Consider the following 18,596-nt stretch of genomic DNA (forward strand, 5'->3'; position numbering starts at 1 on the left):
TATACAATTTGGCAATAAAAATGGGCAACTTGAAAAGATGAGACACGCTTATTCGATCCTCAGGGGTCGTTTTTATAGTTGATAATCGCGTATCGTTGGATGTTATTGCATTCGCCCCTAAATCTTGGTATAGCGATGAACAATTATTTCACGTTTCATTCTCACTTTCCGTGTCAAAGATCATCTCAAGGTCAAGTAATTATACACGTCTAAATGTATTTTTACCGTCGGGCTACACGATGAAATAAAATGAAATGTGAACTCACATGAAAGCTCCGATAAAAAATGAATATGAAAGAACAACTTTCTGTAGGTGAACCATCCTATGTAATATATTCACTATTATATAATAAATATTCGATGAACATTTTCAAATAATTCTAATAGATAACCGGATATTCAAACGTAACGTAATCGATTCTCGAGCCATTCAACTGAGCTTAACGAACGTCGGCAGTCCAAAGAATTTTGTCTGTCAAGTCTAAATCGGCGTTCGAGAGACCGTCTTTCGACACAAAGTGACTGCGCTGGCAATCCAATTTTCGAGCTGGACAATTGAACAATGCGCATATTGGATTAGTTCAAGCATAGGCCGATTAGACTGATCCCGATGTACATTAAAGGACGCACTCACCTATGATACAAATCGGTTTCCGTATGAATCGCAGCCTGCCGCAGCATCCCATGTACTTTGATCTGCAGCCTGCACTCCATAATCGCACCATGTACTCCACGCCGAAGAATACCACCAAACATATTTCCTATTGACAGAAAAATCAATGCGGGTTAGTCTCTTTTTCAAATTGGGAGATTGAGATCCGTTTGGACCATATTCAATTTTTTAATTATAATAAAGTGCACGATTTACATGTCTCATCTCACTCTCAGATATATCAATATAAATATATATATATAATAAAGAGAGAGAGAGAGAGATTTATAATTATTTAATAACATAAATATTATTATTAAAATTATTAATAAAATACTCCATTGAATTCTTATTCAAAATTTTATTTTCATGAACAAATGAAGTATAAATACGAGGGTTGTCTTTTATGTTTCGGGATTTGGCAACCCTAGTGTTGCAATCTGGCAACTGACAGCTCTATCGTAAAGTTGGACATTTTTGAGGTTATACGTACTCAGAACGTTTTGACATACAGGCGCTATTTCTGTTGTTTACAGTAACTTAAAAGATTCGTCTCGGCCCAAAAATGGAATTAAATCGTGAACATTTCCGTGTGATTATTTTTTACAACTTTCGACGTGGATTAACTCAGCAACAGTGCATGGATGAACTTAATTCAATTTTTGGCGATGAAGCTCCATCAAGGACCAGTGTTTATCGATGGTATGGTGAATTCAATCGTGGTCGTAGTTCACTCCAAGACGAATTTCGTGAAGGTCATCCAAAATCAGTTGTTGTTCCGAAAACCATTGATGCTGTGCGCGAACTGATATTGCAAGATGGTCATGTGACCTATCGTGAGATTGAGACAACCTTAGGCATTAGTGGAACCAGCATACATTTAATATTGCATAAACATTTGACTGTCAACAAAATTTGTTCGCGTTGGATCCCACACAATTTGTCAATCGCTCAAAAAAAGGCTCGTGTCGATTGGTCGAAGGAAATGCTCAAAAAATACGACTGCGGTGCTTCGAAACACGTCTATGACATCGTGACAGGTGATGAATCGTGGATTCGGCAATTTTTGTTTGTTTTTGGAAAAACAAACTGAGAGGTCAACGTTTTTCGACACCTGAAGAAGCGGTTGCTGCATTCAGAATGCATGTTTTGGAGATACCTCAATCAGAGTGGCAAAAGTGCTTCGACAATTGGTTCAAACGCATGCAAAATTGTATAGATCTTCATGGGGAATATTTTGAAAAACAATAAAGTGATTTTCGATGATTAATATTTGTTTTTGTTCTCTAATCCCGAAATATTAAAGGCAACCCTCGTACCAACGGAAAACAGAATTTTTTCTGATTAAAATGAGTCCAAACACGGCGCAGATCTAACAAATTTCAGCTGTTGATTAACCCCTTCGGTACATTTGACGTCTGAGACACGTCATTCACTTTTTTCCCCTAGGAGCGGATGACGTGTCTGAGACGTCAAAACAAAAATTAAACTCTTCCGTACATTTGACGTCTGAGAGACGTCATTCACTAAAACGTTTATTTTTGTTTTGGAATTCTAATTACTTGAAGACATCTTAATACTACATGTGTCACCAATATTTTAGAAATAAATAAATTCTTACGTAAAATGTACTTCTTTTACATACTACTCCAAGCAACCAAAAACTATATTCGTTCCACATGCAAATATTTTCTCAAATAAATTCGTACCTAAGGGGTTAATGAGCAATCTACAGAGTAGTCGCCTAACCTGTACACATCGAATAACGTTTGAATTATATGTAAATAATATGTAATTTTTGTCTTTTATTTAACCTCCGAATAACAAATGAATTTGCATTTATATAATCCTTGAAATGAACATTTACCTAAATGATGATCAACTCTGATAGTAACCCAATAACCAAATATTAATATTCTGAAGTTCCTGTTCATTGCAGAACAAACAAACCAAATTACGTAATAAATAATAACAGTACACAGAAATATACATGTGTATATCGTTTTGAGACACTAATTTTTTACGATTTTTGGCATAAATAGCAAGTCAATATCTGTTTCCGATCAGAAATTACATACCTCGATAGATTTCGCAAAATGTGAACTTTAACCTTTTCACCCCCGTGACATTAAGACCTGGTAAAGAAGATTTTAAACGTCATCGATGCCTGGCAAATGGACCTACTAATATACAGAATTTAAGGAAAATTGGTAGTGGCTAATTTAATAAATATTTTTCATATAATCCATTTATATAATAAATACCATATTGTTATAATCAATACGATTTTGGTAAATTAATCGTTATAACAACAAATACAGTGCTAATATCCTTGTATTTTACAGATATTAATAATAATTTATTTGTACGATACGCATTTACAACAATTATTTTGTTCAGGATTATGCATTTACAATAAATACGATTAATTTGTATACATCAGTGATGGTATTACTGTTTAGTTTGCACATGTTCTTGTATTTGGTGTAGTTGTTACAATATTTCTTAGAAATGTGCTCCGTTGAATTTAACAAATGTGTTGCATAAATTAATTAAAAACAATGTCATTAATTAAGAATCTAATTTTATCTGATACCTGATAATTCACCCAATTTTAATTGTTAATACACTACCCAGTTTTAAGTAATTTCAATTAACGCATTAGTCGAATTTACTGAACGTAACAAATTGTAACAAATAATTAAAAAGTTAAATTGATGAAATGAAGAACTAAGAAATCAATAGAAACGTAAATATTATAAAATAATGAAGTAGAAGTATTATCATTATTTAATATTTTACCCGAGTTTAATTAATTTCAACGAAATTTAACAAATAAATAAATTAAAAATTACACTTGTCAAATAAGGAACTAGAAGCTGAATGAAGATATAAATGTTATAAATTAATGAATTAAAAATATTGCGATTATTTGTGAACACAATTTTAACCAATTACAACTAATACTTTTCCGAATTTTAACCAACAAATAAATGAAAATCACATTAATGATTCTTTTAAGAATTCACCTAATTTTAACTTACAAGTGAATAACAAACAAAAGCAGAAAGCGTTCAACGGGAATCTAATTTTATCTGAACGAATAAAAAGCAGAAGGAACGAAAGTTAGTAAATAAAATAACGTAATATCCGAAAGAGTTCTCAGCTCTCATGAAAATTAACTGCGGATGGATTTTTGAAACCACCTGTGAGTCTGCGATACAACACGGAAAGCCCGTTTGTTTACGCGTTGGAAAATAAGTCTGGCGGCAAGTGCATCGCTGCGTTTAAAAATGCAACAGCTGGTACATGAATAAACAAATCAATACGTCAAACGTCGCGTCGGCAGACATCGCGTATGGAAAAAATAGAAAAGTGGTGGAAACGAGGAGAAATTGCCGCGGCGAGCCGATAATTATAATAGCAGGAGAGAGAGGCATTCTCGTGATGACTTTGAATGCTAGCACAGTCATTAATTTCCAGTTCTTAAAATAAATGTGCAACGAGCGCGACGATGTATAGCGATGCTATATCGATTGTATGACCTTTATTGTAACGCTACGACGCCCTGGAAAAAATGGGAACATCAATGACAGAATCGCAATGTTCGGGAGTTCCGTGGCAGTCCCACGCTTTTCACTTTCTTTCGCAACCCGTTGCGAACAATGCTGCATGCGGTCGAAACTGATCAGGTTTTGACAACTTGTCACCACTCACGGAACTAGTTGGTCACACCTGTACGTAACCCGTTGTAATATTTCCAAGAAATTCTTGACACAGGTTCTGCATTCCGAATTCATCCTTTTTTAAGTTATTATTATTCTTTGTCTAAATCAAAGTTTCATTGTCGCGTTTTTATATGGCACGACAGATTGTTTATTTTGTAACGTTGTTGCTGTTATCAGGATTGATTGATCAATTTGTAACAAAATCGTAAACTGTAAGATAACGTTAAATTTATCGACATGGAACAAAGTATATAATAAAATAAACAACAAAATTGCAGAACACAATTCTATTTTTCACAATGTAACAAAGCGTAACGTAAATTAATACAATATTAACATAAGTTATATCTTCCAAAGTGAAACAAAAGCTGTAATTGTATCTTTTAGTTAAATTTTCGTAGTGTACACCTTGAATAAAATAATGAAATTCGAAATGGCGAAAACAGTGAAAATAAACTAAAAATATTAATGTATTTTTATTTTTCATAAAGATCAGCAGTCTGCCTATAAATTATGCGTTTTATGGAAAATTACTAAATGCAGAATGGTATATGATTCCAAAAAGTACAAAAATTTACATCTTAATGTTAATATTTAACAATTTTTCACAGAACACACAATTTATTTCTATATTAATCTGTACATCGTTGTTTAAACTGAATTCAACTGTACATCAGTTGCCGAATAAAAACGATCCTTGTTATTTTCACCGGTCTGTCTGATATTTGTATTTTAAAAGTTGATATAATTATTCCCCGTATATTATTGTCGATATTTTTGTAGAGCATCACAAGACAAATCCAGCGAGTATAATGAACATATATTTTCGATAATTTATCCTCGAGATACTTGCGTCTGGAATGCAAGATATTTAATAGTATTTTAATAAATTATTTTCATTTCATTTTCAGTAGAATCGTACGCACTTTGATAGAGGATAAAAATGCGAATCCAACGAGTATAATGATTATAAACTTTCGATTTTTTAGTCTTATGATACTTGTGTCTAAATTGTGACTACCTAATACTTCAGACGCAAGTATCTCAGGATTAAATAATCGCAATAATACAGTCATTATGTTCGTTGTACTCGTCATTTCATGCTCGATAAGAATATCAAGTTCTACATTCGAGATTAACTTCCACGACCCACATTTGAAGATTTTGGAATTTTACGTTCATCACTTGGCGAGTATATCAGGTGTGCTTGACATTTCAATATCATTTAATTCAAGTGCACAAATTTGGAAATCATCTAAAGATCGAACACAACAAAATTACCATATTTACAGCATGACATTTTCATTTTGTTTTTATATTATAATCAAATACTATACATAAATATATAATTTAAAATATACTATTCATACAATAAAAAAAACATTGTTTTTTATTAATTTTCCCATTAATTTATTCGTGCAACCTGCCACAATCTCCATTTGGGATTTTTTAAAAAATATAAAATATTTTAACAACTTAATTATATTATTGCACAAATTTTTCTGCGTACACATAACGTTTCCCGTCAAAAATTTAAAAAAAGATGTAGCAGTTAATGGGTTAAGAAAGCGAAATATGAATCTCTAAATTTTGGAACGAAACAAACTAAATAAGTAAGTAACGGTTACACAATATGTGTACGAGAGAAATTAGTATTCAAAGTCTCAAATTTATGAAGTCTACTGTAAATCTCACGCATTGAATTGGTTTCTTCGCGGGCATCGGAGGTGTGCACTTAAGCATGCAACGGAATGTAGTTGCGGTGCATGCTACTCAGGAGTTATGATTTATCGTGTCAGCTGTCAAAGTGAAAGCTAGTGGGACTCTGTCATGATAAAGTATGGCGTTCTACATTCGAACTATGTAGAATAAAATTTCCCTGTATGTGTACTATAGCAGCTGCATTAAGGCCAAATGTGTCTGTAAGTAACAACTAGACTGTGACTTTTTATGTAACATGAAAATTGTCCTTGCTGGATGGTTGATATCAGTGTATTAAAATGTCATTTATAAATATAGAGACGTTTTTGTGTTGATTGATTCTATATCTTCTGATATGTCATATGATTGTTTATGGTTTACATTATTTATAGTTCACATTTGTATTATATGTGTACTTTTATTTCGCGTTCTTAGATGAAATCCCGATAGTTTACATCAACTGCTAGAAACTGAAACTAAATAGAACATTCTTTAATCATCATTAAAAATAGTACATCGATATTTAAAAAATCTGCTTATCAGCGTGTATTCAATTTCGCCATAAATGCGTGAAATCTGTAACCTAGTAGTAATGCAAATGCAATGATATTTGTGTTCATTATATATTTATCGCAGAAATATAAGGTTATATAGAATTTAACAATTTGAGATTTTTATAGAATTTAACAATTTTTATAGAATTTGTCAATTTGATATGGACTAAAATATTTCAAGTTTGAAATATGTCGATTAAATAAAAATTTCGTTTAAAACTAATGTAGAGTTAACATCCACTCTTAAAACAATATCAGAATGAAAGTCCTAATTGAATGAAAATTTGTTACATTGGGCATATTACGAAAATATTATCTGATTTAAATATTTATTATTATACTAAAAATGTTATTTGAATGGTAAATTGTTAGAATTAAAATATTATTTAAATGAAAAATTGTTGAAATGATGCTTCAGATATTTCCGGGATAAAATTATACATTCCAATAAAAGGTCAACTGAAAATCGATTTAAAATTGCGTTATATAAATATCCTTCCCTAATGTACATGTTTTCTATATTGCATATATACTATATATTGCATGTATAAAACATGTACATTTACAATATGAAGTTTAACATTTAAAACCATATAAAGTATTATAAAATATTGTATAACGAATTGAAACAGTATTTATTTTTGTGACTGACTATACGTTACCATATTATTTACGATTCAATAGTATTGTAACACTTCAAAATAATACGAACTTTTTGCAAGTACATATTATGTCTGTTAAAAATTTATACAGCTTTGATGATGCAGCATCATATTACGGTCACTTTTGAGGCTTTTGTATAAAATTCGCGGCGTTTTCGAAAAAGATATCACTGTTTCGCGAACACTGTAGCTAGGTTCGAATGACACGTACTGGATAATTTTATCAAAACGCTTGGATACTTTCCTCAAAAGGTATTAGCTTACATTTAAAAGCCTCTGCCTTAATAGTTGTGCAATTCCTTTGTTACACAAGATTCTCCTATCATTGACAAAGCTTGAATTGCAAAGCGTTTTAAACGTTAATTGATTGCATACTTTAGTTTTCGAACGACGAATCATTTTTATAGTTATTCAATTAACAATGTACAAAACGATTTACAGTTTTATTTACCAGTTCTTAAAAGCTTCAAATTTTGAAATTATTAAGTTAAAATTACTAATTAACTAAAATCGGTGCAAAAGGGTCACGTAAATTTTAGAACAAGGAGAAACAATCAACGTCTGTCGATTAACTGGTACACTAATATTCACAAAAAAACTAATATATTGATGAGGTCATGATTATGGTAGCCAGAAGAATAAGCTAAATTTCAGATCAAAGGAGTAGGGGACATAACGTTCATTATAGTTCTGAATTACGAGCGCGACGTGGCTTTGCTCTTTTTGTAAGGAACTGAATTATTCTTTGCATGAAATAAGGTTAAGAAAGTTAATAATATTTTTAACTATAAAAAAAAATTATTTATTATAAATATTACAGTAACATTAACTATTTACAAAATTATATAGTTCTGCATCATCATCTTCACTTGACACTTGATCTTGTACAATTATTTCGCTTAATGCATCTGGTACGTCGTCATCTTTATACATTCTACTATTAAAATTGTTTAAAATCTCTTCTGTAATTGGATAATTACAACATTTTGTTCCCATACTATCTAAATCTATACGAATACGGCATAATGCTCCGACCATACGATGTCCTAATCTATTCCGGTTTCTAGTTTTTATGTTATTTACTAATGAAAATAATCTTTCGATTTCTACATTCGAGTTTGGTAAAGTCAGGCACATCAAAGCCAACTTACAAATATTTTTAAATTTCTGTGATTTCTCATTCGAAATTTCAATAACCTTCATCCAAAAATCATTTACACCCAATGATATCATCTCATTTTTTATCTTTTCCTCCAGAAATCCTAGAAAATACCACTCCTGCAGTACTTCTTCATCGTCAAATTTTGACTTAAACTTTTGCAATATATTTTCAATGTGGTTTTCATGTTTTTGGATGTCTAAAGCAACAGAGGGCTGTAAAAATTTTAACGATTTTAAAAATACATCATCAAATGGCAGTTTATCGACTGCACCTTTAAAAGCTGCTTGATAAAAATTTTGACAATTTGTGTAAAACTCTTTTATTTTTTCGGATTCTACGCAATGACTAATAGTGGATTTAGTTTTTGAACCAATATTCATTTCATGCAGAGGTAGCAAATTTCGATCATTGTAAGGATCTACTTTGTGTAAATTCACGTTATGTATCAAATTCAATTTCAAAAAATTGCAACCTAAATCTTTTAATAGCTCCAGACATTGTTCTACCATGGTGCTAATCAGGATTTCTTTACTTTGAAAAGTAATATGGTACCGAGTTATTATTTTCAAACTATAATTGAAAAATTCTAAGTACGCTTTAGTGTACAGTGAATTTAGATCTTCAAGAATTTCGGTGGCACATGCATTCTTTTCTCCTTCAAAATATACTAATAAAACGGCCCATTGTTCTAATAACCTTGGGATGCATTTGCTCATTGACAACCATTTGGTTTTTGATGGTTCAAGCATTTTATGTCTCGATGCAAAAATTTGTAATTCCTCCAACTCACGTATCCTTTTACCACCTTGTCCAGTGTAGTTAAAAATACGATGCATTAATTTATTTACATTATCTGGGATTAATTTACATGCCTCAATTGCAATGAGGTCTAACTTCTGACAAATACAGGGGATTGTAACTACATCTGGATTTCTTTCTTTGAATAATGTTACAAAGGAAGGGTGTTCGCCCACCATGACATTAGTATTATCACTAGAAATTCCAACAACATTTTTTATTGAAATGTTATGCTTTGCTAGAGCATATTCAAAACATTTAAATAAATTATCAGCAGTTCCACTTTTAATACCAACGTATTCTAGAACGTAACTATGAATTTTGTTCTCATGGATATAGCGTGCTAAAACAGCAAAAATTTTGCTACTTTCTGCATCTGTACTGTCACCAATTAATATAGAAAAAAATGTATGCCTCAAAACATTAGCTACCTTTTCAATAATTGCTTTATTAATGACATTTTTAATTAAAGCACTGACTTTTGTACGTTTCAACTTTAAATTTTGTAGAGTAGGGCAACTACAATTGCATTCCGCATGAACATCCGGAATTGTGTCAACATAGCGATCACAAGAGTTGAAACTCTTACCATGCTCCACTATGTCTAACACATGTCTGAGTTCTGCCCTTTTAATATTTCCTTTATGACATAATAATTGCAGCATTTCAGTGTTTACTGCTTTTCCTGAAGCACGCATCTGCTCTTGGTGAGCCACAGTTTTTTCGTGTTGCACCAGAGCACTTCGTTTTGCACAAAACACCTTATTGCAGACATGACATCTGGCTTCTAGATTACTTTTTGATGACCTAGCCAACCATGGTGCAAAAACAGGTTCACTCAACCATGATTCTTTGAATTTTTGGGTGTACATTTTCTTCTTGGATGGTGGACCCTTACTGCTACTGCTAGTGCTATCACTGTCTGTTGATAAAATTTTTATTATTTGAATTATATAAACAATGTAAATTATATAAAATGCATGTCAAAGAAATTAAAGAAATGTAGGGATTAAGAGACTAAATTATACATATTGACATAATTCAATAATGTAAAAAATTTGCATTGTTGTAAGAAAAATTTCGCACTTCTAAACTATAATCTTTATTATTGAGGAGGTATTCATGTCATAAACTCTCCTCTCAAAGACTATCAACCGTCTCTCTTTTGTTCCTATTTCCTATCACAGCGATCCGTTACCCAAAAGACGCTGTGCCTGTAACCAATATCATTTTATACAGGGTGTCCCAATTTTTTTCGGTCAAACGGATCAGCATATTCTATCAGCGAAAGTTTAAAAAAATGTGATATAAACGTGGGCTCAAAAATACTTTATTAAAAAATTATAAGAAATATATAAAATAAGCAATAAACCGATTTTCGTTTGATGTAGAAATATATTAATGGTATTTTTCTTATCTGCATTTGCCTATCAAAGCTATTTACTAATTCGTTCAATTTTTCATAGATGTCAATGCTGTATTTTAAAAAGCTGGCGACATTTCGAAATAAAACTGACATACGTAGATAAATATTCTCAATTAATTCGTTATTATTTCGTGTTCTTCTTATAATTGTTTAATGAAGCAATTTTCAGTGTTCTTTTATATTTCATTGTTTTTTATTTTCACTCGTAGGATACACCGATGCCGTCTGGCAGAAAAAATAATATCAATCCATATTAGTAACAATATATGTATATATAATTTATTCATTATGTTTAATATACATATATTTTTATATTTACCTGTTTCATCATTAGTCTGTGTTCTACCAACGATAATGTGAATTCCACTAGGACCTGGTTGATATCTATCTGCCATTATATCACCTATTTGTATAATGATTTTTGAAATGACATATAAATTTAATCACTTAAGTTGAATGCATTAGTATTCAAAATATATCTTACCTGTGATTTCACAATATATGTTAACAATGCAATATAAGGTGCACGAGAATATAAAACAGTCGCGTGACCAAGTTTTGATAGGTTATAAAAGCAATGATAGGCTACGAACACTCGTTCGGATGCGTCGCGTGACTTACTCCCACTCTTTCGATTTGAAATCTTGCTTATTCCTCTGGCTACCACTGTCGCGAAGAATGCCAGGAAATAATGCCAGATGCCGGTTTTGGAATTGAGCGAAGGTGGCATCTGGCATGGTGGAGCGAACCTCGCTGCCGCTTCGACTCGTGCGGCAAAATGGGAGAACTAATGGTGATACGTTTACCGCGTTCTTAGACGATATAGAGGGTAAGTCTTATAACATGGTGGTCTTAAATAGTTCATAAAATATTAGTTATACGAAAAAATGTTTCAGACAGAAGTTGCATGTCTTCTAGGGGAATACATAGTATTCTAATCAGTTTAGAATCGGTATTCTAATCGGTTAATTGTAATTATTTATTTATTTATTTGTATATATGTATTTATGTTCATTTTATTTATTTATCTTGTTTTTTATATGTTTTATTTATCTATTTATTTTTATATTGCCTAAGTTTTCATTATTTTCTGTTATTTTATTATTTATTTATATTTTTATTGAGCGCGCTATATGCGCTAATTTTGTAAATACCATCTCTTGTAAGTCCGGAGGAACATTATTTGGTAAAAATAAACTAATTCTAATCATTTTTTTTTATTTTGCTATTTTATCAAAGTATAAAGGTCACCTTGCGGACCTACCTACCATTACCTACCCGAATACGGATAAAATAATTAGTAGTTTTGCAATTACTTTCTTATACCTCAAAATTAGTTTCTGTAATGCAAACTAACGACCATGTTTGACTCTTTTAATTAATACCTTTAATTATTTTAATCACTTAAAATAAGTTTGGTGAAAGTGGCGTCAAGTAAATATTGTAAAAGGTGCTCTTTGATCTCTTTAATAAAAATAGAATTTTTAAAGGCAATTAAAATCGCGAAAGATGTTTTTTGAATTTGCTCATAGAATCGTTGTTCAATCAAAGTTTTAAACACTGTCTGCTAACCTCACCGCTAAAAATATTCTTAAACAAAAATGTTAGAAGGTGTCTCTTGAACAATTTGGTCAAACTTATGTTAAATAAACAGGTGCCTTTTGGTAACAATAGCATTAAATTAAGGTTGTAGAAGGTGTTTTTCGAAGATATTTTTAACAATTTTCGGAGACCTAATAATCTACAATAGAAATTCCCTAAAAATCGTTACTGTTCACTATATCTTTCATTAGTACGCTATTAGCTATTACTTACTGACGGTTTGATAGCTCTGACGGACACTATAGGGGTGCTTTCTACGCACATATGTATTATGAGGTTTGACAAATTGGCGACTTCGCCCTAATAATACGGTCGCCCTGGCTTCCTTCCGGCTTTCTCCTATGTGACGTTCTAAAAATAACATCAGGGTACTGACCATTGTAGAACAGTTCTTTCCGGGGAACATATCTTTTTAATCTTTCTTGGCCAGTGATTCCCTTTGCAATGGCAGCTAGATTATCGGGTAATATGTCGCAGAAAAGGACTCGATGAAATCAGATTTCATTGGCATTAATATCATGACGCAGTTAACACTAGGTTTACATAGAAATAAAACCAATTAATTTATATATTAATTAATACAAATAATAAACATATTTAAATAGTGTTTAAGGAGGCCGTGATGATTTTTACTGTACGAATTCTTCGGACATATTTAATTTTACTTTGTAGATTAGGGGTTTGAGAAAAAAATCTAACTGTATCATCCGAAATGGTAAGTCATTTTAATTTAAAAATAGTACATCTTTGAATTGTGCAACTTCGGGCTTTCTCTCATTAATTGAAAAAGACGATGCTTTTATCTGTGAAAACATTTATTATATTCAATTGATTATAAGTTTAGGGTCTATTAATTTTAATTACAAATTTAAATTATAATAGATTTTTGTAGGAATTTAAATGAAAATTTCAAATTACACAAAATTTTTATAGAAAATTATATATTTAAATTGTAATTGATTTTTAATAGAAATTTAAATCGCAATACATTTTTAGAAGAATTTCAATAGAAATTTGAAATTATAATAGACTTAGACAGAATCATACAAATTACCTCCTTCCATTAAGATTTCAAAAAAGATAAAGATACTTTGTCGAATTTTAAAGATATTTCTTTTATTTTAAAAGCTATTCTCGTATTTTTAGAAACCACTGTAATAAATAATGAAAAGTTTAATACATATATTTTTATAGTGATGAATGAAAGAACTAAAACAATATTTAAAGCTCGAACACTGTCTTAACGGAAAATCAAATTTCGCGTACAGAGATCAGTTCATTGCGTGTCGCCGAGAAAACCGCGAGGAAGACTGATCTCGCTCGTCTGATATCCTCTAGCTCGTCTTTTTAACGTTCCATTGAACTGCTCGAACTGCCACGAAGTTCTCACGGAAATTGCGTTCAGTACCGCCTCTTTTCATCAGGCGCAACCGGTGGCCAGCTGAGGAAAATCGATGCTTCTTGAGAAGCAACTTTTCGGAACATTTTCCGCCTTCACGTCATTACTGAGAAAATGATCTAAATATATTATCTGCTGAGAAGGTATTGGGAATCTACGAATTTCGACAAAGTCGAAGATAATTTAGGTTAGAATTTATGTAAACTGCTTTACAATGATTTAGTACGATTTTATCATTATCAACATTTTTAACTTCATTTGAGAGTTCGAAAGGACGATTTAACTGAAAGTTGCGTAATAATAATTTATCAGACAAAAATTTCAGGATATATATTTTTATAGCATTTTTTGCACTGAATCGATTTGTGTCGAAATTAATTTTCTAATCTATACTCTCTGTAAAGATTTGACTCGGAGGAGTGAATCGCGGGAAGAAATAAACAATATATTATATATCCATTAGTACAACACGTTTCTAAAAACTACGGAACAAGAACAACAGACGACCTCACTCGGAGATGGACGCACAGATAAGAAGGAAGTCGCCTCGTCAACGTGCAAAGAACGATCGCTTGGCGATCGTCATCTCTTCATCATGGTTGCCCAAAAGCCACGTATCGCAACGCATGGGGACTACGTGCTTAGGGCCCCATTTTCAACACTGTTTTTCTTATTAAAACAACAGTAAAAGTTTCAAATTTCTTTTTTTCTAGTGATTTTAATTTTAGCATTGTGTAATTTATTCTACTGTATATATTGTTTACGTAAAACTGATAAAATTAGAAATCTGTCGACTTTCTAGTAATGTCTGTATATGACGATTATGTTCACATGTATATGCCAATATCAGATAGCAAAGACAACAAAGAGAATTGAGCATGGATTTTTCAATCTAATAATATTTTTCACAAAGAAATAATTTCTTTGTTTATTAAAAATATGGAAAGTAGAGAATTAATTTTTACATAACATATTTGAATACACTAGAATTCATTAATTTATTGTAAAAGTAATTAAAAGCTTGATTATATGAGTTTGCAGTGATTTAAATTTGCAAAATTACAAATATTTGGGTTTCAATGTTTATATTTTCAAGACATGTTTGATTGGATTTACAAAACAATTCGAACTATTAGTTTTGTGGTGATTCTAATATTAATAAATGAAATAACGCCCATAAAATGTTTGACTTCGATTCTGTTGCGAAATATTCGATCGTAAACTTTCCAGCTTGACTGTATGAGCTCCAGCTATGCGTATTTGATTAAAAAATAGCAGTTGCAAATGTCGGAGGAAACGTCGTTTTTACACGCGCGAGTGCAACGGTTCAAAGACGGTTATTAAATTTTTCATTTAATAACGCAAACCGGCGAACATAACTTTTCCGTCGACGAATTCATCGTGATTGTCATTATGACCGAAAAACCATGGTAAAAGATTTCCTTCGTCTTCATAATTACGATCTTGCAATTAATTCTTAATCGTATCGGAAGGAATTCCGTTTCAATTTTTTATGCTAAATAATTGTTTTAATAATAGATTTTATAAGACATGTAATTACAATTTCAAATAGAATTTATCCAATGTGAATATTTGAATATATGCTACAGATGATACTTTGCCTGTTATTATTTAAACACTATTTTTAAAACAATAATCAGTATATGGTATTATCGCCAAAACTGTCAACTAAAATTATAGCCAACTCAAATGAAACTAATTAAAATTAAAATTAAAGATAGAAAGATTCAAGATTTATTTGGTGTATTCTAAGTTATGAGATTGTTAGAAGGATAATTAAAAAGTAAGATAATGAAGACTTACCATCCAAAAGAGTGTTTCATTCGCGAAGTTACTGTACTGGTCTATGGTTGACAAAACACTAAATATGAGGCACACCAATACCACCATGAACCTGGAAACAGAAAATTAACAATAAGAACAAATGATTTATATACACATGGATATTATTACATATATAAATGTATCAACACTATAATTTTATTTAATAATTATACATAATTATTAAATAGAATTTATCAATTAAATATATGTATATATATTTAAATGATTATTTTTATTCATTATTTATGTATGAGTGGTATTACAACTGTCACCTTTTCATTCTAACACGTACAAAATTTTATTCATATAAATTTAAGTTGTAATACCATTTATAACTATTGTAATATATAGTGTACCCAACCTTTGATAGATTAATATAAATTTAATAGATAGACAAATCTAAATATTTCATGTTATTATTAAGGTGTAACGATTCTTAGTGACATTAAGTGTTACAAGCAATAACATTTTTTATGTTTTATTAAGTCACTTATTTTTAGGTAACCAATTAGTTTTTTTTTTTTTTATTTGTTTCGATAAATATGAAAGAAGGATAAACATTCGAAATTTTTATTTATCATGTCTAAATACCTAACAATGAATCACGTAATATTTCTAAACAGAATAAAACTACATTTGACATATTATTTACTACATGGAATTTGAATAGGTTCAAAGTAATAATGTTCCTCGTTTTTGTTTTTTTGTAAGAATTTCGTATATACATATTTACGTCGTGAAGATTTGAATGTCAAGCTTGTTTTGTTTCAATGAAATTAAAAGAAGTTAATTCATTGATTTAGTTCATCATCTCAAATTATGTCGGTCAAACACATAATATGTTAATTATTTACTTCGATCAAACATTTAATATAAATAACAATCATAAAATAATAAAGTGTTTGAAACATTTCATTATTTTCTATGCTTGATTGTTACCTTATTTCAAACGAAATATATTCAATCCCGATCTAAAGCGTAAATCTAAGAAAGAAACATTCCACTGGTACCCCAATATTCCTAAGACCAGCAATAAACCTTAAAGCATAGAAACCCATTAACCTTTCCACTCCGTTCTCGTACGAACAACTCACCCCTATAGTTACCCGCTCCTGTTGACTTTGTGGAAAAGACCAACAAGACTTAGAACTCTTCTCACCTATTTTTCTGACCTTGTCACATATCATCGAGGTCATCATTCCGAACAGCTCTTTATAAATATTAAGGTTATATTTAATTAATTAATTATATTTAGCATTACTTATGCATAACTTTATGCTTTGACCCAACTCGATCGGTTAATTATTTTTAGAATACGATAACCTTGTCAAAGTATTTCAAGGTCATGGAAATCGGTAAAGAGGACAAGCTTCTAAATAATTATCGGACTACGATAGATCGTGTCGGAAAAAGGCAGTAGCCGTGCAGCCCGGGATTCGGCTTCGAAAAGCATCGATCGTGGCTCGAGTTTCGGCTATGGAACGGGAACAGGAAAAGGGAAAACGAAAAAATTCCAGCGGCAGTTTCGGATAACACTGGAGCTCGTCCAATGAAGAAAAGATCTTTGGACGGTCGAGGACACCGATGAATCGTGACCTCCATTTTAGCTTGCCGCGAATCATCGGGCCGGGTCGGGCCGTCGGAAATTCATGAGCAGAGAAGGAGGGTAGCGCGTTACTTCGGTCGCGGCGTTCATTATCAGGCAATCAGGACCGGGTCACCCGGGGATAGGAACTTATTTACGTGCACAGGAAGTTATATGCATGTATTACGTATCGATTTTAACCGTTTTGTCATCAAGACATTTAACCGCGGACGCGACGGCTCAACGCTATCCTCGAACTGGGACGTCCGCGACACCTGCTTCCGAGTTTTGCAATTCATGCGGTCCTCCGGCGAAAGGACACGGCTGTCGTCGCGGTATTTTTAGCGATGGGATTCCTCAACGAAAAGGAGAGCCATCATTTACCTTAGAATCTGAGGCTTAGATTCTCCACAATTAAAGATCAGATTATGGAATGTTCTTCTTACAATCCTCACTCACCGGGAACAAAATACTTGACAATCTAGAACCCTTACCGTAGTATTGCTTTACAACAACCTACTTCCTTTTCCAGAGCATTTATTACGAACAAGCATTAGAAGCAGCAATTATACCTAGATGATATCTACACTCTCCTCTAAAAGTATTAAGATACATATAGAAAATTCAGTAAACATGAAAATCCGATATTTCTACATTGTAATTAATATTTCTATGTTTGTTTCTATTAAGTGTTTCAGTAAAAGGCGACCACCTACAGTGCCGTGAATAATCATAAACTCATAGTATCCTCTATATTTTTACTGATATTTAAACAAAAACCAGAAGGATAGTTATATTTGTATATTTCCAACTATCCTTTTGGTTTTTATACAAATGTCAGTAAAAATATGGAAATTACTTTGAGTTTATAATTATTCACAACACTGTAGGTGATCGTATTTTACCAAAACATCCTATATACTTAAAAAGAACTTGACAAAACATTATATTTGTATATTTCTATATTAGAAATATTAAGACACAGAAATATATAAATACGATATTTTGTCAAGATTTCGTTTAAATATCAGTAACAATGTAAAAATTACTTTTAATCTATAATTATGCACACCACTGTATATAAAAATTGTTTGTTTAAGATCGAAAATCCACTGAAAATTAAATTCATTTACATTTTGAAAGTGTAAATTCAATGACATTGAAAATAATTTTACAACATTTTATTATTATCTATGCTAATAATTTTAGGACTCATTGTATATCCTCGACGATTAATCAAACTGCATTTGTTTTGAAAGTTTCCCAATTTTCTTCCAAACCTTTTTCCCTCCATGAACACTTGTTCTTTATACGTTTTTATCGCAATGTACATAGAAACAATTACGTTTCTTTGTGTCTATTACCTCGGTTTAAAGTGTATCCATCTCGTAGTATATATTGTTATCTCTGGACATGGAACAGATTAAATCGGTTTATCCGAGTTCGGGCCACGATTAATTACTCGATTAAAGATAGCGCTCC

General features: G+C 31.4%; 2 protein-coding genes across 2 annotated transcripts in view; both read right to left on the reverse strand.

The window, feature by feature from the left end:
* Positions 1 to 18,596, reverse strand: part of Kcnq (KCNQ potassium channel) — a 168,012-nt gene that overhangs the window by 82,358 nt on the left and 67,058 nt on the right. Inside the window, exons 3-4 of the mRNA XM_078184615.1 lie at positions 15,509 to 15,599; positions 635 to 761 (exon numbers count right to left, since the gene is read on the reverse strand). Coding sequence (XP_078040741.1) covers positions 635 to 761; positions 15,509 to 15,599 — 218 coding nt within the window. The remainder of the gene's footprint in view (positions 1 to 634; positions 762 to 15,508; positions 15,600 to 18,596) is intronic.
* LOC144473318 (uncharacterized) lies at positions 8,123 to 11,311 on the reverse strand. Its single transcript, XM_078187097.1, has 3 exons — positions 11,168 to 11,311; positions 11,003 to 11,086; positions 8,123 to 10,179 (listed from the first exon to the last, which is right to left on the reverse strand). The coding sequence occupies exons 2-3, from the start codon at positions 11,076 to 11,078 to the stop codon at positions 8,123 to 8,125; spliced, it is 2,133 nt and encodes a 710-aa protein (XP_078043223.1). The 5' UTR covers positions 11,079 to 11,086; positions 11,168 to 11,311.

This window comes from Augochlora pura, chromosome 7 (genome assembly GCF_028453695.1).
Source record: "Augochlora pura isolate Apur16 chromosome 7, APUR_v2.2.1, whole genome shotgun sequence".
In the NCBI taxonomy this organism is placed as follows: Eukaryota; Metazoa; Arthropoda; class Insecta; order Hymenoptera; family Halictidae; genus Augochlora; species Augochlora pura.